Source organism: Diabrotica undecimpunctata, chromosome 8, assembly GCF_040954645.1.
Source record: "Diabrotica undecimpunctata isolate CICGRU chromosome 8, icDiaUnde3, whole genome shotgun sequence".
Lineage (NCBI taxonomy): Eukaryota > Metazoa > Arthropoda > Insecta > Coleoptera > Chrysomelidae > Diabrotica > Diabrotica undecimpunctata.
Window position 1 is genome coordinate 88,189,326 of NC_092810.1, and position 24,528 is coordinate 88,213,853.

Here is a 24,528-nt window from a genome sequence, read left to right on the forward strand (position 1 = left end):
ATCCCTTGGGGTCGAAAAAACTTGCGATTATCGAGAGCACTTGTCTCTTAGTGTAGACGTAAGTGTGTAGTGTAATTTAGAGTCCCAACAAAGACCTAATATTTTATTAGAATGATTTTCTGGAGATATGACATACGTGGAGTCAGTTGAAAATTGTGAAATATTTTCTAAAAATTGTGGTGAATTTGAACACCATTTGTGAAGAGATATGCCTGCCTTTTGTAGCAGTGCAGTTCATGCGCAAGTGTGAGTGTTTCAATACTATTTGTACCATATAATATGTCATCAATATAGCAAAAATTAATGAGCATATCATGAGCGAGAGGATATTCTTCCTTATGCATGTTTGCGAGTTCAATTAAACATCGTGTGCTAAGGAAGGTAGCTGGTTTCGTTCCATAGGTAACCGTTTCCAATTGTATACATTTTAACGGCTCCGAGGGAGAGTTGCGCCACAAAATATTTAATAAGAAAGTTTGGTTGGGGTTTATTCTGATTTGTCTAAACATCTTTTTTATATCAGATGTGAATACATACTTGAAGAGTCTAAAGTTGACTAAAGTGTCAAATAGTTCTGGTTGTGTGGTATAACCCTTTAACATAATATCATTAAGGCTAAAACCAGAAGTGGTTTTCATGGATGCGTCAAAAACTACGCGCAAACGAGTTGTGAGAGAAGTGTCTTTTTCTACACTGTGGTGAGGCAGAAATATTTGTTTTCTGAGTGTACATTCTGCAGAGACAACGGAACATATTTTGCATGTCCTAATTCAACATACTCATCTATAAAAGATTTATATTGTTTGTAAAGAGAATCATTTTTTGAGAATTTGTTCTCCAAATTTAGAAATCGCCTTCGCGCCATTTGGAAAGAGTCGCCCAATTTATTATTTTCATTAGGCGTGCATAGGGGTAAATCTACTTGGAACTGTCCATTCGGTAGGATTTGTGTTGTGGCTTTAAATATTTTCTCAGCCTTTTCATCATCAGGACTTAAATGCTTTATTTCGGGAACTTCTTCAATGTCCCAAACCTTTGGAGAAGATTATTTATATTTTCTTCTTCAGTGTGAGATTGAACAAATAAAGAAATATGATTCGAGTGTGAATAGTTACAGTTTGAGTGAGAGTGCATCTTTTTCTTAGATGAAACTTGTGGAGATAAGTTACCGAACATGACATATCCTAAATGAGTGTTTTGAAGCACTGGAAGACCTGCTCCAATATGAATTAAACCATCCTTTAATAGATCACAGTAAATTTCTGCACCTAATAAGAGATCGATTCTCCCTGGGGAGTAGTAAGAGGGATCACTGAGCTTTATGCCATCTATTATTTTTATTTTGCTACGATCTAGAGGTACCTGAGGTATTTTACACGTAATATTATCCAAAACTGCACATGATACTTCAAATTTCATATCATTGTTTTTATATGGGAAAAATTCAATGTTTACCATTTCATTTGAGATGGAACAATTTTGAGAGATTGTGGAAATTTGTAATCTTTTATTAGTGGTAGAGTAATTTAGTTTATTTACTAAATCTTTTGTTGCAAAGCTCGATTGAGATCCATTATCGAGAAGACATCTTGCGTGTACAGGTTGTCCACTTTTAGAGTAAATTGTTACCAGCGCTGTGGCTAGCAAAACTTCGTTTTTTGGATTGAAATGGAGAGAGAAGAGATGCAAGATGAATTTTGACTTTGCGTGTCTGAGAGTAGACAATTTTCATTTGTCTGAGTGCTTAAGTGAGTAGAAGTGTTTGGTGATTCATTATATGAATGTGGAGAATTAATTGTTTGAGTAACTTGGGCATTATTACTCCTTTGAGGAGCATGAAAATGACTTTGAGAGATATGTGGTGCACTATGGCGAGTTTGTGAATCACCTTGTATACTTGCGGACGATTGAGAGGTTTGTGGTGCATTAAAGCGTGATTGTTGCCTATTGGCGTGACTTTGATTACCATCATGTGAATTTGAAGCACTTTGATTGCTTCGAGTGGGAGAGAATAAATTATTTTCATGAGTGTGAGAAAAATTATTTTCTTCATGCAGAAGTGTATTGTGCTTTTTATTGCAAATTTTACATGTGTATTTAGAGATGCATTTATCAGTAAAATGCTTAGTGCCAAAACAGTTTCTGCAAAGCTGTGCTCGCTTTACAAAATTAAACCTTTCTCGAGAATTTGTGTCTTTAAATAAGTTACACTGATATATTTTATGACCAGTTTGTTTACAAAATAAGCAAAATTTTCATAGCTAGATTTATTATTATTTATAGTGGAAATATGAGCAGTTTTTTGAGTGACTTTATTATTAAACTTTGACTGAGTTTCAGTGTAATTAAGTTTCTCTAAAACATCACATCTTTTTTCTAGAAATTCAAAAAATTGTTTGAGTGTTGGAACATTCTTAGAACCTACTTCATATTCAAAAGCCTTGTGAGAAGCAAAATCTATTTTTTCTAAAAATATTTCTATTAAAAAGAGGTCCCAATGTTCAATTGGAACTTCGAGATTACTAAGAGCTTGAAGCGTTTGCTTCGTGTGTACAAGAAAATCTCTTAGTACCTGAGGAGTGCATTTAACTAGAGATTGAGACTTTAACAGCTTTTTTATAAGAGTACTAATCACTCGTGATTTGTCATCATATCTTTCTTTTAGGGTTTTTATAGCGATAGCAAAATTTGCATCGCCTACTTCGATACTGCTAATTAAGTTTAAAGGTTCTCCTTTAAGGAAGGATTTTAAATATATAAACTTTTGTACATTATTTAAACTTGAATTGTTTGTGATCAGAGTTTCAAATAGTTGAAAAAATTTATTGAATTCTGAGAAATTGCCGGTAAAGGTTTTCATGCTAATTTCAGGCAGCCTCGCACTGGAAACAGCATTATTATTTGAGCTAGGTACTTTATTTTCTGTTAAATTTAATTCTATTATTTTTCTTTGCAAACCTTTCAGTGTGTTGAAGTATTTTTCTTCAACATTTGCTCGATCAGCTGATTGTTGGTCGCTGTCATCAGTCTGTTCGATTTCTAATTGAATTTGTTCATATTGTGTGAAAAAATTAAAAAGTTTTTCTTTCCTATTTTCAAAATCAAGTATTTCGTTTTCTGTGTCTTTTTTGGCTATAAACCATTCTGAGATACGTGTAATTGATGCTTTAAGTGATTTGCGCTTTTTCTTTAAAGCTTCCATTTTTTATTTAAAGTGAATTTATTTGCAAATATATGCTGAGCGAGAAATAAGAGTGAATGATTTTGTTTAGTGTAAATGTCTTTTTCAACTAAGACGCGATTTTAATTTTAATAGAGTATTTTTACTAGAGTGATAAATAAATATTTTTCTTGAGAGCGGGCTGTGAGACAATCTGTATAATAAATAATTGTCAGCTATCTTTAGCGATATTGAGAAGAAAGATCTGTTGTCAAATCAAAGCCATTAGTTAATATAAATATTAATAAACAACTAAAAGTCGAGACAAATATCTACCAAATATAAATGTGTGCATGCAGTGATTATAGAAAATATAGAAAGAGTTTTAACCTCACCAAATGTTTTTCAAGTATCCAATTTAATTACCGCTGTCGCTTACCAATACATAACGCACTTTTCACAAAACACACGTGTCTAATCTTGAACGAAGGTCAACTTGTGCAATCTTTCTTCTAGGGACGAAAAACCATTATTCTTTTTTCCTGTTGCTCTCCGGCGTGTGTAATCCTTTTCTTTCTTCAGTCCTGTTTCATCAAATAATCTGTGCTCGATAGGACCACGAATGAGTGGGAGCCTTGTAACTGGCTCCCTATATGAGAGGGTTGGAAATCTTTTGATTCCAAGCCTTACTTCAAAGGACTTGTGAGTGGATGTATCTCCATAGGTTTGGTTCTTCAGTGACCGTTGAAGGATAAGGATTGTTAATGGGAGCAAATATAACTCCAGAGAAATAAAATCACCTTTAGTTTATCGACTTATAATTAACTATTTTTAGAGTAAAGAGGTTTAAAACGACCGTAGCTGACAGTACAATATCAAATAATTCTTTCTTTATCACACGTAAAAGAGAAAACCGTATTTATGAGAAAAAATGCCCGATTTCGGCGTAGAGAAATATTTTATACGTGAATTGAGAGTGTTTTAAAATGCGATGCCTCAAGGGCGATCTGTGAGAACGAACTGATAAAATAATACTTGGTGCGTAAAAGTGTAGATTACCCCTCTTGTATTTAGGTGTGAAAACTATTTAAGAGGCTGTGGTGGCGCCAACAAGTCGGCTATCCCGAACAAACTTGATATTAGTGAATATTTTACTTATTCTACACTAAGAAAAGTGTAAAGAATTATATTTTTATTTTATATTTTAAAATGATATGTTCATTTCTGGAACACTCGTATTTTTGGTTACGGCAGTCTGCTAAGTGGGTCTGTGCCATTAAACTCTTGTATGGTACGTGCCATTTTGCTTACCAAGTTATCGTGCGACTAGTTGTTACCCTTTGCTGATGTATTTTGTTACAGACTTGACTTCTTAGTTATGAGTCTCCTGTTCGATTTCGCTTCTGATTGTATGGCGTCTAGTCTCTAGTATAAGATTATTTCTTATAATTAGCCGGTATTGATATGCTGTTCGTTGTTCAGATGCTTGAATCTCTGGATACTCCCGGCAAAACTTGACGTACAGCTATTGGCTATCTTAACCGAGGTTTGTCACCTTGTAATAAAAGATCAAAATGTTTTCATTTATGGAACAGTCCATTTCACGTTCAGCGAGTGAAGCTCTGGTTTTTGTTTGGCTCGTGGTTGTTGTTGTTGTTAGGCTGTAGCTGTCTGTATGACGCCTCCTCAAGACCCTGCCCCGACGTACTGCATGTTGTCAAGTCCAGCGCAGGCTCCAAAAAACGTGCCCTGGCGATCACCAGGCAACGACCGTTAACATAAATTATCATTCACCATTTTCATGGGTGTGCATTGTATACCTACTACCAAAGGTCAGTTTTTGCTCCACGGCAGAAACCCTCTGGCTGTCGGTGCTACGAATACCTAGAGAACACCCCCACTCGCAGGGGGTTACGCCTGATAGAGAACTGACAAAAAAACTCCAAAGGTCCCCCATACATTTGTTATTATTTTTATTATTAACATAATACATTATAAATGAAATAAGAACAAAATGTATACATCATAATACAGTCGAATTAATTATCGAATCGGTAAAGGACGGTTTAGAACCGGTCTTACCGACGTTGTCTTACTTGTTTTTGTCCTCATTGTCTGGGCTATTCCATCTCTATCATGATGAACTTCAGTAACAACCGCTAAAAAACAATGAAAATGTGATGCACTTCTACCTTTAATACAACTATTCTTCTTTTTCTTCCTCAACTCTTTCCTCTTCAGGAGTCGCTGTTCCTTACTCTTCGCCACTCATTTCTGTCCGTCTTATCTTTATCATTTAAACACCTCTCTCTTAATTCCTTTGAACGTTAACAGCTCTATCATTCGTCCCACATTTCTACGTCTGACGTGACCAAACCATTACAGTCTTTGTTCTGGAACCTTCTTTAAGACTGTAGTTTAAGACCGGATATAGCATCAAAAATAAGCTGGAGTCAGCGCCTGAGAAGCTGAAGAATCCGCTGCTGACTGACAAAACGCCTGGAATTCAATGAACATTCCACTTAAACTAACTATTTCGAAAACTGTTCGAATATTAAAAATGTATCTCCTAGCTCTGTTAATGTAAACGTTGGAATAAAATCCGATTTTCACCTACGTAAATATATTACCCCTATTCAGTATTAGCCACAATATATTGAATTGACAATATTAATTAAATCTGAATCAATTTGATACGCAGCAGATCAGGGATTAGCAAAAGTATTATTAAGGCAACCTACGATTTCCACATTATTATTTATTTGCTCTTTGTCTTCTTTTCAGGCATACTCAAACCTCTAGGTTGAACAAAGTTGCAGACGTGAATAACACTGGCGACATAACAAATCAAAACAAGAACAATAATTTTGTAAAGAAGCCGATCGCGTTAGCCAGGACGGTAGTACCTACGGACAATAACAACAGAAACAGAATATACAGAGTAGATCCACCCCCACCACAGGTAAATTGCACGTTTAATTCCTTTATAATATTACCAACAGTAGACAGGAATGGGACTGTTAAAAAGTATTTAACTTAGTTGGCAGGGTTAAAATATATAGACTTTATCCAGAAACCATTTTGTTGTCATTTTTTGCTGTAATTTTAGTCCATCAATCGAACGTATATATTTGCTTTTTTATTCTGCTTTGAATAAAACATCTGATTAATTTTTTAGATTGGCAAATTCACCCTACAATCAACACAGTTACCTAGACCCGAACCAATCAGAGTCATAGAAACAAAGTCAGCTAAAACGGTGGCGAATAACAACAGAAGAGTAGCCGGAATGTATCAACAGCATTCAGAAGAAACTTCTTCCAAAGACGGGTCTCTTACTGAAGATTCGGGAGTGGGGAGCCATTTTAGTAGTAAGTAGTTTATTGTATATTTACAACAACACTCTTTATAATTTATGGATATAAATGGAATTAATGATGACTTTGAACATGATTAATGAACACTCTTTTCGTCTTAAGCAGCTCCACTCTTTTGTTTTTTCTTCACATATATTTTAAGATTTTCATCTGATATCATTCTATATCTTATATTAATTATATTAGACCAAGAACCGAGACTTTATTCGATATTAAAAAGAAATTCATATGTTTTGATTTATTGCGGGATATAATCTACCTGTAATATACCCTGTGCCACATCTTCTCGATACTGCTGTACGGAGTAGAGACTTGGACTTTAAACATGAGCAATACCGATAAACTAGAGGCCTTCGAAATGTGGATATACAGAAGAATTTTGAAAATACCTTGGACAGACAAAATAACAAATAGTGTAGTTCTTCGAAGAATGAACAAAGAACGGAAGCTGTTGATCACCATCAAGAGAAGAAAGTTGGATTATCTTGGCCATGTGATGAGAGGTTAAAAGTACCGATTGCTCCAGTTAATTATCCAAGGAAAGATTCAGGGCAAACGAAGCGTGGGGAGACGACGTATATCTTGGCTGCGCAATTTAATTATTTAGAGCAACAGCTTCAAAGATACGAATAGCAATGATGATTGCCAAACTCCGTAGCGGAAAGGGCACTTGAAGAAGAAGAATATACCCTGCTTACCTACCAACACTTACACATACCAACTATCTTGACTCCAAGTTGCAGGTATAGGATGGTCTATAAGGTGTCACACGTGAATAGGTGCATTATTTATGTGATAATATTCATCTCCTCTCAAATACAAAGAATTAAAGAGATTTATTACACAGGTGTAAAAGCATCATTCATTTCTCTTGCTCAGACAGAGACAAAAACCGCACTAGTCGGAATTATTCTCCTTGTGCCACATCTTTTCTTCCAAGTAAGAACTTTTTCTATTTTATTCTATTCTATTCTATTTTGTGCACTATACAAAAGGTCCATTTTCAAAAGGACCATCCAAAAAAGGTAATTTTCTTATTTTCTCGAGAGTGTTTCTAGCTTTAACTCAAATGTGTTTAAATCATTTCTAACAAACTGAAGACATTATGTCGAAATAAGACACACCCGCAATTCACCTGCCCCTAAGGAACATGTGTATACCATTATAAAGTGGGATCCACATGTCCGAAAATCAAACCGGTTACACTTCGCTATTGAAGTGGTACCTATCTGACCCCCAGGCTTTTTCTCAACCCCTCCTCAACGTGTGACTTACGTAAGGAGGCTTATGATCTGAAAGTTACTTTGGGTGCACTGGGTAATGGGACACTCTCCGTTTTTATTGACTGTGGTTAAGCCACCTAACTGTAGGGATAGCACACATGTCGGCTTTTCTCCCTATTTACTTTACTGAGTCTATAGAAGTTTCTCTAACTTGACATCGGGACTGGTGTCCCTAAAAAGAAAAAGTGTATGTTTCGAACAGAGAGCCACCAGCCTGGGCTAATGACTCTCTGTCCGAAAAAGAGTGTGTGCTCGTACACTCAGCCGCCGAATTGGCAAAATAAATTTTGTTCTCCTCGCCGGCTGAGCCCATGTATGCCGCACATGACCTCGGTGCATGAATGATGCCCGATATGAATTCCCGATAGGATCAGCATTCGATTTGCTGACGACTGGTATTATACTTTTTAATTCGGTTTTTTTAAGCTTTTATACGAAACAGCAAAAAACAGGTGTTCTGAAGAAGACATGGTTTTGTTTAGACAGTGAGCGATTTTGTGTTTGTTTTTTTTTTTATCTTAAAATACTACTACTAATCTAACTTAACTATGGAGTGTGCATTCTCAAGTGTATACACACACCGTGTATATGTTTTTTTGGGTTTTGTTTTTTTACTACATCTAAACTAATACTATGTGTGCCTGTGTGCGTGTGTTGAGGTGTGCGTTCCCAGGTGTATATTGGTCTTATCTACATACTATCGTTTTAATCTCGCCAGACTGTGACTCAATTGCTACAACCATCCAAACTCATCCAACCAACCATCTCTTGATTGGTTGCAGCAATTTTGCCTCATTTTTTTTGGTGCTCACTGTCTAAAATACGTTGGTTTGACTCCTCTGTGGCTATCTCATTTCTTCATTTTATTCTTGTTCCCTATATCCAGTTAGTTGTTGTTTCGGCCGTCTGTGCACCGTTCTTGTGTTGATGTCGTAATCTGTCAACTCTCTTAGAATCCTGTTTGGGTGGTTTCTGAGTCCGTTGAAGATATCATAGGCTCTTTCGTTCATATTCCTTAAGATTTTTTTCTGGCCAGTGTCCCTAAATACGTATCTTAGCGGTACGTATTTTGGTATATTTAATGCCTCTCTGATCATCCAGTTTTGGGCTATCTGGATTTTCTTCCTGTTACTTTTGCATGTGTGTCCCCATGCGGCAGATGCATATGTTATTGAGGGTAGTATTATGCTGTTAGCTACTCTCATTTTTGTTTTGAATCGAAGTTTGCTCTTTCTGCCTATTAGTGAGGAGAGTTGACTTTTTAGGGCTTTTGCTTTGTAGACTGCTTGCTTTACATGTTCTGTGAAAGTAAGCTTTCTGTCTAGTATCACTCCGAAGTGTTTAGCCCCGTTTGTCCATTCTACAGGGGTGTTGGCTATGGCGATTTCCCTGTCCGGTCTACTTCTTCGGTGTCTGTACATGACGGCTTGTGTCTTTTTGGGGTTCAGGGCAATTTTCCACTTTATGCACCATCTTTGGAATCTATTCAGAGCATTGCAGGTGGCTGGCAGCTAGGTTAGGATCTCCACTGCTAGCTGCTATGGCTGTATCGTCCGCGTACAGACTAACCGGTGTTCTTAGGTCTGTTGGAGTGTCAGCTGTGAATATAGTATATCAGTACGGCCCTAGCACCGCTCCCTAAGGCACACCAGCTTCCAGGGCTACGAGCTCGAATAGGGTTGGTCCAATTCGAACTCTGAACCTTCTGTTCGCCAGGTATGATGCAGGGAGACATCGCTTCACTATAGCCTAGGTTGCTTATTTTATAGAGCAGACCTTGATGCCATACTCTATCGAGGAACGCCGTTGCTGTGTACAACTTTTCGTTAAAGCCTTTAGTGATGAATTTTGTCAGCCTTAGTACCTTCAGTTCGCAGGAGTGTTTGGTCCTAAATCCGAACTGAGCCTCTTGAATAGATCCCAAAGCTTGAGAATCTTCATTGAGTCTGGTTAGGATTACCCTTTCTGCTATTTTGCTTACTGGTGACAGTAAGCTACTAGGTCGATAGTTTTGTGGAAAAGTGCCGTTTTCCCGGTTTCGCCATCATTATCACTTAAGCTTCCTTTCATCTGTCCGCTAAGTATCTTAATTTAAGCATGCTGTTTATGATGTTCGTGATGTATACGATTGCTTTCGCCGGCAGATTTTTTAGGGCTCTGTTTGTGATATTATCAGGTCCTGGAGCTTTTTGGGCATTAGACATCTTTATTAAGCCTTTGGTCTCTTCAGGGTAGGTGTGTGTCAAACCTATTCTTCCTTTTTTTCCTTTTTAGTCTTCTGGCTGCGTATTCGACTTCTTTCGTGAAGGCTAAGTCTTCGTAGGGGTGGTAGCTGTTTCTACATGCTCTTTCAATTTCGTCTTTTAATACCTCCGCTTTGTCAGCTTTGGTATATACGATTCAATTTTCCTCGTGTTAGTGGCGGGATAGGTTTTTATCTTTTCTTAATATTTTTGATGGCTTCCAGAACGCGGATTTATTTGAATTTAGTTTCTGGATATAGATGTCCCAGCTTTCGTTGTTGTGATTTTGTAGTTGTTTTTTAATTTATCTCTTTAGCTCGTTTGCAATCCTTTTGTCTACTTGAGTTCTTGTGCGGTAGGCTCTTCCTCTTCTTCTTCTATTTTTTTTCTCTAATCAGGTTTTTTAATTCAGTACATATGTCTCTGAATCTTAATTTTTTTGTGGTTATTTTCTCTTCTTTTGAGCTGGCATCAATGGCGTTTGTTATGGTTTCTTCTTGTTTTGCTACGCTATCTTCTAGTTCTGTAATGTTGTCTATAGTGGGTATTTCACCGATGTTTTCGCTCACGATTCTTTTGAAGTTTGGCCAGCTGGTTTTTTTCTTTTTGTGGGTCTGCAAATAGTTTATATCTATTGCGCCCAGGATCAGGACGATTAAATTGTGTGTTGAGTCGCATTCGTCTAATGACTTTATTTCGTATTGTTGACCCACGTTGTGAAAGATTGCAATATCGAGATGAGTGGGTGGAGACAACCCATTGTAGCATGTAGGGTCCGTTGGGCCAAATACGTATGTGCTGTCTCTTGTTTCGAGATAGCCGCAGAGCAGTCTTCCGTTTCTGTACGTAACAGGATCGTACCAGTTCGGAGATCTTGCATGTAGGTCGCCTATAATGATTGTGGGTTCTTCTGAATCTAGGATGAGTCTCAGGTCTTCGTCTAAAATTGGATCATTTGGCCTTACATATGCTGAGACGATTTTTAATGTCTGGTTTCCTGTGATTAGCCGGACTATCGTGGCTTTCATTGTGACCAAGCCATCAGGTGTCGGGATGGCTTGATGTTTAATTTCTTTTCTGATCATGATGGCCGCCTGAGTTTGCTCGATTATCTGTTCTATAGATATCATAACCTGGAAATTTAGTTTTCTTCCTCTCCACTAGTTTGGTTTCCTGTAGTGCTATGATATCAAGTTCCAGTCTGTTGGAAAATTCATCCAGAAGATTGATTTTTGATATAGTCCACCTGAGTTCCAAGACCCAATACGAAGATCCTCCGATTGGTGTGCTAACATATTTGTCCAATGCTACTAATTGCTGCCATCACCTGTGTCATTTTCTCCAGCATGGTTGAGAATTGGTTCATTTTTGCATTAAAATTGGAATTAAAACTCGCGATTATTGCTGCTGCTTCGTTTGTGGCTGCGGGATTTTCGTTTGCAGGTTTTTTGGTGGCCTGCGCGTAGCGTAGGCAACATCTTTGTTGGTGGTATTGCTGTTGATTGGTCTGCCCTTTAGTTGTTGTTTAGGGGCAGTTTTCTTTTTAGGTGCCTTTGAGCAACCTCTGTAGTTCGCTGTATGTGCCTCTCCGCAGTTTGCACATTTAGGTTGTTTCCCTGTCCTTACCGCATTCGCTACTGATGTGGCTTTCTCCACACTTGACGCATTTAGCGCCGCAGTGGCAGGCTTTGGAGCTGTGGTAGTATCCCTGGCAATTGTAGCATTGGATAGTCTCCTTTCTATTTTTTATCTCATCCTCTACATATATTCTCATGTAGCAGAGATCAGATATGTTTTTGATTTTGTTGTCTTCTTCCTCTTTGATGGTAACCATGAACAGTGAAAGTGGTTTTTTATCCTCCCTAGTCTAGAAATCATGTTGATTACTTTGATATCTTCAACCCCCTTGTTGGCAAGTTCATCCATGATGGTTTTTGTGTCTGTGTTTGCAGACAGTCCTCTGATTATTACTCGTTTGAGTTTTTCCAGGTCTATAGGGTTATGCTATGAAATCCAAACTGGGGGTGTGATGATCCAGTAATCTTCAGCTTTTTGCAAAATTTTTTGGTGTTCGCTCACCGTTTTCAGTATGATCGCCGGTGGTTTTGGCGAAACTTTTGTTGTTTCTGTCTGTTTCGTTTCTTCGGTGGTTTTTTCTGCAGCTTTGTTAGTGCTCGGCTGAGAGTCCTTTTCTTGCCTTTTTGCTTGGCGTTGCTTTATTGTTTTGTCCATTTCCTTTTCTTTGCGTTTTTGTATGATTTCAGTTTGCCTTTCGGCAACACTGATTTGGACCACTTCCTCTGTGCGAGGTTTGTTCGAGCCTTTTTTGACTGAGTATATTTGCCATTCGGCATTGTCCGTCTCCATGTCTTCTGCTGTTTCTTGATTTTTTATTATTGGTATTATTTTAGTCTTTTCCTTTTCGGTTGCCTTTGTCTTTTCCTTTTCGGTTGTCCTCGTCCTTTCCTTCTCGGTTTTCTTAGTTTCTTTTTTTAATTTTGACTTTGATTCCGTTTTTTCAACGGAATCTCGGTCTTTTTTCCTTTTTCTGGTTTTGTTTCCTTCTTGCTGTTTTCAATTAAGGCCAGAATTTTATCTGTTAGCCTTTTATCTTCTTGATCTTTTTCTTGGATGATCCGTTGCAGCTCTTCGTCTGAAGTTTCATTTCCTCCATATTTTTGTTGTAATGTTCTTGTTGCAGTATAATTGCTTTGTTTAATTTATCAATGGCCCGGAGCATTTCTGCTTTTTCCATTTTTTCGTTGTTCTCCTTCTCCATTTCTTTAATTCTCTTTGCTTCCTGCTCCTCGGATTCCGAATCGGAGTGATTTCGATTCCTTCTCGTGTCCTCTGTTTCCTCGTCATCATGTTTTGCTTTTGCTTCTTGCTCCGACACCTACGTGGGGGGGGGGAGGGAGGGGGGTGGCATGGTTATTTCACCCATAGATGTCTTACGGCTGTGAACAGTAGTTGTTCGAGAAATTTTGTTAATTTTACTTAAAAGACTCTGTTTTTTGCCACCGAGCTGGCTGCCGCCAGTTCGGATTCTGGGTGCCGTTCCAGGGACCTTCGCGGGTATTCACTCCCTGATTTCTCAGGGAGGGTTCCACTTGCCGTTTCTCTTACTACAGGAGCAGGGGCCGTTTCTGTCCGACTTTGTCAAATGTCAAAGCCTTACAGCGTCATCCCTGTCGACACACTGTGGTATGTGTGTGTGTTTTGTTTTATGGCACTGGAACTAAGCCAATTAGCCAACACTGTGGTAAACCCGAATTCTTCAAAGACGCCAAGTTGCAAATAACTTTTGCGAGGAGCCTATAAAGGCAGCTCCTCGACAGTTTAATTAAAAACAACCTCGCATCCACTTTTCGCCTTATCAGTAAACAATACTACCGGCGCCACAAACGGTGTCTTACACACCGAGTGCTGAAAAGCTCTATGGCCTTACGAGTAGTTGATCCTTCCAAAGGTACACGTCCGCACTTTCCGACCATCGAGTCGGAACTATATGAACTGATCTCCCGCAATTCAAAACTTTTAAAGTGATGTCAATTGAGCGAGGGAGGCGTCTCCGAAGGTACAGGTAAAAAATATATTACAAAACGACTCATTTGTTATGAACGTTGTACAACAGACTATAATATCATTTCAACCATATATTCTTAATCAATCATATTTTGGAGGAACTCGAAAAAAATGGAGGGATACGATAAAATAGGAGGGAATTAGAAAAAATTTGGTGGAGTGACTGTAGATGGCAATTAATTGAATAACCCGTCGCATGTTGACGGGTAAAATCGCTAGTATTATATCATCTATCTATATCTATAGTATTATATTATATATCTATTATCATAGTGATGTAATAAAACAACGTATGGGAATAGAAAGAAATATAACTCAAGATATAGAGAAGAAACAATTAAGGTGGTATGGGCATGTTCAACGGATGCCAGCATCAAGACTCCCCAAAAAAGTAATAGAATGGCAACCGATAGGTCGACGGAAAAGAGGAAGACCCAGATTAGAATGGCAACACGGCGTAAACAAGTCCATGAGCGAAAGAAATTTAACAACAAACGACTGCGAAGATAGGAAGAGATGGTGTTTAGGTATCGGACAACGTCGAAAGACGTTTTAAGCCGATGTATATATATATATATATATATATATATATATATATATATATATATATATCTATTATCATTGTTTAAAAAAGAATAGTTAGACAATCCTTATGGAACAAATGTTTAACTTTTAATCTGCCGTCAGGTGGCGGCCTCTAGTAATAAATTTTAAAAACTATGTAAATAACATATTGAGCCTAATTCTGTAGAATTAATGCATGATCAATTTGGCTCAAGTTACTAATGTCGGTTCTCTTATTAAGAGTATTTGGGTGTTTTAGTATTGAACACATTTCCAAAAACCGTCTTTTGACGAGATTGCGTTCAGTTGTTGATTCTTTTCATTTTAGTGAATTTATTATTAACTTTGAACTTCCACAAGGCTACATTTTAGTGAGTTTTGATGTGGTGATGTGATGTTTTCACTAATTTACCTCTCTCTAGTGTTATTACCTCCTTAAGAAATCACTGGAACTCCATCCCACCTAACTGTCCTGTTTCCTGGGATGTATTTGCAGAACTTTTGCAATTAGTATTTGACACTAATTTTTTGATCTTTAATGACAAATATTATCTTCAAATTTTTGGGACACCTATGGGTTCCTCAATCTCTCCCATCCTAGTTAATTATGTACTGGATGATTTAGTTTCTGACCGTTTGGGTCTTTTGGATTTTCAGGTCCCTTTTATTAAACGGTATGTTGATGACTTATTACTAGCCTTACCCCCAGACAAGATTCAGGCCACCTTGTCTTTGTTCAATGAGTTTGATCCTCATTTACAGTTCACTGTTGAACTAGAGGACTCTAACACAAATAGTATTCCCTTCTTGGACATGCGTGTCATTAGAATGGGAGATAACACCTTAACTACAAGTTGGTACAGGAAACCAATGGCCTCTAATAGGTTTCTCAACTACCACTCTTGTCATCCATTTAAATATAAATTAAACTTAATTAAAGCTTTAAGCTGCAGACTAAATAGACTGACACATCCTGTTAATCGAAGGGAATCCCTTCAATTACTTAAAAAAATTCTGATTGAGAATTCCTATCCATCCTCCCTTATCAATAAATACCTTTTCTTACAAAGCTATGGTTCCTCTTTAAATGACATACCCAATGTGAAACAACTCAAGTTGCAAACGCAAAAGCGCCAATTGAAACCTAACCAAATTGCAAACGCAAAAGCGCCAATTGAAACCTAAATAAAATTTAGGGGTGGTATATGGAGAAGGAGATGATCAATTAGAGAAGAACTAGCAAAGAAGTTATAATAAAAAGAATGGCTTAGCTCAAAAGAACACAGAGACACAAAACCTCAAGCACGAATTCGGGCTAGCCTCACTACACTAGAATTTGGCTTTGAGATAAGGGGAAAAGAGATCTTTTAACCAAAAGAATACAATATAATAATGCACCGGAAAATCTGGAACTATAAAAGGGGTAAGATAAGAGAATATACGGAGATGCCTAGGAAAATACTAAAATGGGCGCCAGCTAATTTCTGAAGGAAATTAACAAAAAAAATAAATGAAGTTATGAACAACAAGGAATAAAGTACTATTGATTTAATACCCTGTAATAATGTTTAAAAACCGAAAAGACACTATTGACCTTGTTCTGCTATATTATAATTGTAAGCAGGAACTGAAATAAAAGCAAAACTACTTGTAACAAATATATTTATAATATTAACAACTAACAAAACTCACCTATATATATATATAGAGAAAATACAATTACAGTAGTGGGGCTACGGTATGCGAGGACCAAAAAAGCCACGACAAAATTAAATATCCCCACTACTGGGCCAAACGAAAAGGTGTATTAGTAAATCTATAATCTAAGTCCATGGGAGAAGCGAGATCTTAACACTAAGGTTAGTTACGAAAGTTAAATCCTAGATAGGTAAGGTAGGGAATATAAATACTAAAAAAAAAACCCGTGACGGTTATACAAAAGAAACTACCTTACCTAACAAATATACGACTAATATGTGTCGAAGCAGCTAAACACCAGATCTATGTGTAAGTGTTATGCTTACACATAGATGCTGGGAGATATCTAAAGTGATCAAGTGTGATGAGTATGGCCAACAGACTCGGAAAGATATATATATAATTTTTTAAAAACCCTGATACATAAATTTCTTCCCTTCCCTTTTAAAAACCGCTATACAAAAATCATGAACCCCTTCCCTAACAATGAATCTAATTTAATTAATTAATAACTATTTACCTAACTTTTTATAGATGTTACAAAAAACTGTAATAAGTACTAACCTTGGTATATGCATATACAAAGTTGTAAATTACAAGAAAAACCTTAACCCTGAGAAACTAGTTGTTACTGTCTGTCACAACACTACAGCGGTCCTGGATAAGTCCCCTTAAGACTCTGACGATCCTTGAGGCTCCGAAAAAAACGAATGAAGAAGAACGCTGTGGTTCTGGAGACAATCGGTTCCTGGTTACCAATGGGTTGAATTAGGTGTTTGGTTAAACTAATTCTAGTATTAAACGTTATCCTAATCGGGTGAAATCTGGGTTTTAAATAATTATTTCAGTAGATTTGGAAGCCGGGTCTTAAATATTCACTTCTATAGATTTGGAAGTCGGTTTTTCAATCAAGATTCTTTATCATCTGTTCTAATTTCTCCCTTGATGTTCGGGGAAAATATTAAATCCAATCCCAGATTTTCTACCCGATTTAAAGACAAAAAAATGCCGGTTAAGGCTTGGAGAAATACACCTCTCTGCGTGAGCTGTTGGCCAAAACTGACTTTAGCGAGCGCCTCTTGACCTGTAGTTTGCGCATCGTACCGTCTATTGCCCATGAACGTTTCATAAACGGGATTCTGAGGGGTTTTAGGATTTCAATAATAAATTATATTAATTAATTATATGTTAGCAGTTGTGACTGCTACAAATGGTGACCAACTTAGAATAATATCAAATAATTCCATTAATAACACTGTTCTGCCTAATACTGTACTTGGGACTCCAACTACCCATTATTCATCTTTACCTTATTTTCCTCAAGTTACTGAGAAGCTCGTTAAACTGTACAAACAGAATAACGTACCTGTTAAAATTGCAGTTAAGAATGCTAAGACTGACAGGAAGTTGTTTTCTAAAACTAAAACACCTTTGTCCCTTCTGGAACAAGCTAATGTAATCTATCATATACCTTGTGCTGAGTGTGACTCATGTTACATCGGTCAGACAGTGAGATCACTGAGAGGGCTTCTTACGACACACCGCAGTGATATCAACTTATCTAAGCATACTTGTGCTCTTGCCCAGCATGCTATCAACTCTAAGCACAAAGTGAACTTTAATGAAGTTAAAATTCTTGGCACTGAACGCAATCTCGTCAAAAGACGGTTTTTGGAAATGTGTTCAATACTAAAACACCCAAATACTCTTAATAAGAGAACCGACATTAGTTACTTGAGCCAAATTTATCATGTATTAATTCTACAGAATTAGGCTCAATACTTACAATTTTATTAAATATTTTGTCAATATCACATTTACATATATTAAGTAATTGTTTTTGTTGGCTGACTTGTTTAATAAAATCTTTTAATTGAAACTGATTCATAGAATCTTTTTCATTCACAGTTCCAAATGCTATGAACCTTGGACCGTGGAAGTTAAATCAATCTTCACCTGTTGGCTGGCTAACCAGTCACAACGTAGATATTATAATATATGATATTTTGGATTGACCTCGCTTGCTTTGTTTTTGAGTTTTGAACCAATCACTGGGGGAAAATGGTGTTTTTAACCACCTTTTCCTTTCATTTTTTTGGCTTTTTGACTTATAATGACAAGTTGTCACCCAAATTTACCATAATCTTTAAATGTACCGATCTACTACATTAGAGGTTGGTATTTCGCCTTGATTTTCTGTCACTTTTTGACCTCAAGGCCATTGTCTTTTCACGTTGTTGGCGTGGGTGTTACACCTGTTAATTCATTTACCTGCTGCATTCAGTAAGCTAAAGACTGGTAACTTCATTTTACTTTTAAATATTATATTTTAATCTCAACTAATTAATAATGTTACCTAAAGTCAAATTTAAATTTTACTGATAATACATTGTTCGAAGTGCATCTCATGATCTTTCTAGTTCTTTACACATAAATTTTAATGTTTGTAAACTGTACCTAGTTTCAATTAATTGTTTATACAACTTTATCTCTGAATGTTCCATTATCGGAAGCTTTTTTACAAATTTAATATCATTGACTGCTACATGTCTTTTTGAGGTAACACACATGTTTTAACTTCTCTTTGGATGTTTGGTTTTTTCACATTGTTCTTTTCAGATGAACTTTTTAGATGGGGAATCTAAAATTTGCATTCCACGACATGTCTCGTCAACTAAGCAGAAATCCTTAACGAATTTGTTTCTTGTACTCATACAGAGTAGATCCGAATAAAATGAAAAAGACAGAAAAGATTTGATTTCACGTTCAAAGCGTCTATGTATCTGTTGATACGTATTTCGACTTAATAAGTCTCATCAGAACAGTTATTCATAGCCGTTCTTAACGTGAAAAATAATCTTCTCTGTCTTATTAGGAAGCAACAATAAAATGGCTTCGTTATGGACGCAATAGCGACATCTGATAGAAAAATCGGTAAGATAGTTTCGAAACAAATTCAGATTTCTGCTTTAATCTGGAGCCTTCTAAAAATTGCAAGACATAGCCAGACGTTAATAAAGATGTTAATAGAGACATGGGGAATCTAAAATTTGCATTCCACATGTCTCTATTAACATCTTTATCAACGTCTGGCTATGCCTTGCAATTTTTAGAAGGCTCCAGATTAAATCAGAAATCTGAATTTGTTTCGAAACTATCTTACCGATTTTTCTATCAGATGTCGCTATTGCGTCCATAACGAAGCCATTTTATTGTTGCTTCCTAATAAGACAGAGAAGATTATTTTTCACGTTAAGAACGGCTATGAATAACTGTTCTGATGAGACTTATTAAGTCGAAATACGTATCAACAGATACATAGACGCTTTAAACGTGAAATCAAATCTTTTCTGTCTTTTTCATTTCATTTTCATTTTAAACATAAATATCTTATTGAAAAAACAGTATCGTTGTACTTCGAAAGTTCGAAAATAAAGTAAAAATTCTTTAAAATTAAAAGAATGTTTAAAGAATGTTTAAATAAGTAAAAATTCTACAAAAATAAACTGTACAGAGGACAGAGAACTGTAAATCTACCTGTACAGAGGAATTGATATTAACACTGAGATTCACCGGATTATTTTGAATTCACAACTGAAGACTGTAAAACTTTAATTGAATTTGAATTATTTTGTATTTCTATTTTATAACATTGGAATAAGAATAAATTGTAAATAATGAGTTTTTCGAAAACTTGTTACCTAATATGTATCATATTTTCTATTATTTTTTGATTGAGTAAAACGAAAATTTTATCCTTGGTGTGAATTGAACCCCAATCTTCTTGTCAATAGACCACGTCTCTAACTATTACACCAATTCCACATACAATAATTGTTTTCGGACAGAACATAATTACCTTTAATTTAGTCAAATATTTCAGTTGAGTTATTTTTATTATTAAATAAATTTAAAGATTTATAATTTAAAATCGCTACTAATTAATGTTTTTTACTATAATATATCTTAATTTACTCAATCATTTATTCTAACATCAAAAATTATTAAAATAAAATATTTTCGAGGTCATCCGTATAATTATGACTGAAGTAAAATAGCCACGTCTAAAAATGAGCTTTATCTCGTACTATCTCACAACTTAATCTGTCTTCTATCCTTTCCGCTATTTTGCCGGGTGGTAAGACACTCAGCACTGTATATATATATATATATATATATATATATATATATATATATATATATATATATATTGATGTACTATATTAATTATATGTATGTACTATACGTCTTACGTCGTTTGATTTGATGTGTCACATGCGAGTATTAGGCCAGTTGTTTATTTTGTAATCATTCAGAGGCCTTTTTTAGGTCAATAAATCAAATTTAGTTTATATTTACCCTATGTTTTATATATAAAGCAACTCTTATATACAGTGTCGTGTGATATATCGTATGTCGCTAGACGGTCTAAAGGTGGGTACACATATGCGAGCCGAACTGTTTGCGAACTGCTCGTGAGCTGTTCCCGAAGAGTTCGTTGAAAATATGTTTATGTTCAGGCTATCCAATACCCTAAGTATCTAATAACAAACCAAGAATTAATTTACTTCGTTATTCTAAACATTTCGGTATTTTGTTTACATTATCTGTTATTAATTTCTCTTGTTACTTTTGAATAAGCCGCGCTCGTTCAGCAATTTTGTTTAACCGAATGATCTCATCGCACACTTAGCAGAAACAATTTATAGTCTCGAACACCGTCCAAATTTAACTGCGAACATTCTTTGTGTTCGTCCCAAAAACCGACAGGCCGTGGTTCCAGACGAGCAACGAACGAACAGCTCGCAAGCGGTTCGTCCCGTCGTACAAATTAACGAATATAGCGTTCACAAACGGTTCGCGAACAGTTCTGCTCGCATATGTGTACCCGCCTTAATGGTCTATTAATATAACGAAGACGATGTTTAGTGCCCTTTTGGTAATCTCTTTGGTTGCTTTTTCTATCTAAATATATTCATTATATCCTCCTATTTGATTTGCTATGTCGTATGTTAGGATTCGATCAGTTGTTTATTTTGGACTCAGCCTGAGGCCTTCTGTAAGTTAGTAAATCAAAATTGGTCTTACGGTAAATCTATTTATCTCGTATGTCCCTATATATTCATTAATAATGAAGATACTGTGTAATGCCCTTTAAGTAGTTGCCTTGTTTGTTTTTTCTATCTAAGTATATTCGTTATATCCACCCCTTTCATTTCATATGTCGTATGTTAGGATTCGATCAGTTGTTTATTTTATATGAAGTCAGAGGCTTTCTTTAAGTCAATAAATCAAAATTTTTCCTATAGTGAATCTATTTGTATGCCTAGTACCCTATATCTCGTATATTGCTATACATTCATTATTAATGAAGATACTGTGTAATACCCTTTTGGGTGTAATGCCTTGTTTGTTATTTCTTACTTAATATATTCGTTATTTCCTCCCCTTTCATTTGCTATGTTGCATGTTAGGATTCGTTCAGTTGTTTATTTTGTACCCAGCCAGAGGCCTTCTTTAAGTCAATAAATCAAAATTTGTCTTTTAGTTAAACTTTTTTTATCCATAACTAACAAAATTTAAATAAATAGTACTAATTATTTTATTTATTTAGTCATTTTATATACACACCACTAGTGTTGTCTTTCTGTTTACATAACTAAGAATGATTTTTTCAACCAATCTGTCCGATCTGAGCTGTTTGTTAATGAAATAATTTTAAATTACAAAGTGATAGATATTGCAAATATTGAATTTGCATTATTTTAATAGTTTTATAACATTAATCAAAATTTTAAAATCTATGCATAAACATTAATAGTTATAAAAATGGATTGCAACATTGTTTTCATGAACTAAAATAAGCAATGTATGGGTATTCAGTCATGGACTACGGGTGTTGGATATGTATGGATATGTATCAACCAGCAACACAAATTTAAAAATATTAGATCGTGTACAATACAGATGCTTAAAAAACAAACGTTATGATAGTAGAGTGTAATGCAATACCATTAAAATTACGTAGACAACTATTAGCACAAAAATACTGTATAAAGATGAGAAACACTTAGTCAGACCTTTTAAAAATTCTCATTAGCATTATTAAGCATTGAAAACTTAACTAATAAATAATGGAAAATGAAAAATTCACCCCCACTTACACATCCATTTATTGAAACCAGGAGTTATACAAATTTATACAAAAAAATTACTACCAATTTATAGATTTCCGTACAACAATTTGATAAAAAACCAAGAATCATAATTTCTAAATATACAGAATTAAATCAATTAAATAGTTTTGTAAAATCTATACTGAGCGTCTTTGTGGATTTTACAGTTATTTATACAGACGGTTCTAAAAATTAAACAGGAGTATCAAACCGAGTTGAACAAACAATCAACAGCGTACTAGGCAAAAATAAAGAAATATGTAGAGAAAAGAGTTGATTATTAATAATTATTTAGGGTTCAAGTATTCAACTTGCAATACTACAATTTTCTTAAATATTACACATGATGAAAAAGTCTAGGAAACGAGGTAATGTCGACAACAACCGAATGCGATCAATTGTTTGTATCAGGTGTAGGTACTTTAGAGACTGATAAATAAATTTATATAACGCGTAAAGTTTAAAGTGTATATATCTTTATCACCGATAAATCACAAACTCTTCCTAAAGGTTCTAAACCGAAATCTCTCAATTTTTTGAGGCCATCAATAATTATTTCTTGTAGTATTGTAGCTCCTATGCCATTTTCTGTGAAGAAATAAGCTATATGTATTTTCCAATTGCTAAAAATACCTCGAACCATTAGCACCAAAGTCTGCCCGGCCAAAACTGATTTTTTCGGTTGTTACCGAAAATAATATTCTCAAAACTTTCAATAATATCAAGTTTTCTATTGTACTCTATCGTTCTTTTAATGGCCATCTCATTGAAGGAGAAAGTTTTTAGAAGATTAATCCGTATTAAAGATGCATTTAATCTCCTTTAAAGTGTATGGTAATTATGAAATATTTTTTTCCTGACTAATGGTGATAACGGCAAATCTATAAGCTTATTAACAAAATAGTCAGGTTCAGAATTATCACTGTGCGAAACAGTATTGGCACTGGTTAATGGTTGTTTTGTTGCGAATACTTATGCAAAACGGGTGGTGTCGGTAATGAACCTTCCTCTTCTTCCTCACTGTATTTTTTTGGTACAGCAGTAGCAGGTAAATATTTTGCGTACAGATATATTTCATCATAATGCTTACTGCATATAATTTTTTTTAAATCCACTAACTCCAGACTTTCCAATGCAGCATTATCTACAACAATATTAATATTAATACAACTTAAAAACAAAAAAAAACTTTCCACACAATATAATAAAAAAAAAATTAAGTTCTGTATTCAAAATGTAAAGAACTTATGAAATACACTGACCGGCAAAAAAGTGATCACCCTATAAATTTCCGAAAATAGAAGTTCATTGGAAGTTCTATGCATTGTCTCATCATCATTCAATCTTCGCTTATCCACTGCTGGACATAGATCTCCCTCATAATTTTCCATCTATTTCGATCTTGTGCCTCTTGCATCAAATTCCTATGACAACGTTTTAGATCGTCAGTCCAACGTGTTGGTGGACGACCTCTGCTTCGGTAGGCATTATCTCTTGTCTCGTAGTGAAACGCCCAACATAGCACGCTCCATCGCCCTTTGACACACACGGATCTTTTGAACTGTTCTCCTTGTCATGGTCAACGTTTCCGCACCGTAAGTTAACACTGGCAAAACACACTGATTAAACGTTTTTCTTTTAAGGCATATTGGTATATCAGACGATTTGAAAATATGGTTCAGCTTGCCGAAGGCTGCCCAAATCAGTCTTATACGACGGAGAAGCTCAACGGTTTGGTTATCTTTTCCTATGCGAATCTCATGACCTAGGTATTTATAGGCCATTACCTGGTCTATGGATCTTGTTCCTTATATCTTCGCTGACTACAAGATTTGTCATCATCTGGGCTTTAGATATATTTATTTTCAATCCCCCTTCTAGCGAGGAAAGGTAGAGCTGATTTAAAAGTTCTTTGGCCTCATCTATCCTATCAGCTATTAGTACAATATCATCTGCAAACCTTAGATGCCTAAGCTTTTCTCCGTTTATGTTTATGCCCTTGTCGGTCAGTTTTGCCCTTTAACATATATATTCCAAAAGCGTAGTGCACAGTTTCGGCGATATGGTGTCCCCTGGCGTACTCCACGTTGTATCGGGAATTTCTGGGTTTGACGATCACCCAATCTAACACTGGCTGTTGCGTTTTGGTATATGTGTTTAATTATATTTATATACCGATAGTCAATTTGGCATTCTGTCAAGGCTTCCAACATTTTTTGTTGATTTACGGTGTCGAATGCCTTTTCATAGTCGACAAATATTAAAGCTAGTGGTTTATTATATTCAGTGCATTTTTCTATAAGATTTTTTATTACCAGTAGGTGATCGTTTGTTCCATAGCCTTTTCTAAAACCCGCCTGTTCTATGGGCTGATAAAATTCCAATTTATCTAAATTTAGACGCAATACGAGACAATTCCAATTGGAATTGGAATTGTCTCAT

At 35.7% G+C, this 24,528-nt stretch overlaps 1 protein-coding gene across 1 annotated transcript in view; it reads left to right on the forward strand.

Annotated features, from left to right (window-relative positions):
- LOC140447740 (uncharacterized) overlaps window positions 1-24,528 on the forward strand; it is a 399,971-nt gene that overhangs the window by 188,848 nt on the left and 186,595 nt on the right. Inside the window, exons 5-6 of the mRNA XM_072540569.1 lie at window positions 5,945-6,122; window positions 6,339-6,531. Of these exons, the coding sequence (XP_072396670.1) occupies window positions 5,945-6,122; window positions 6,339-6,531 (371 nt within the window). The remainder of the gene's footprint in view (window positions 1-5,944; window positions 6,123-6,338; window positions 6,532-24,528) is intronic.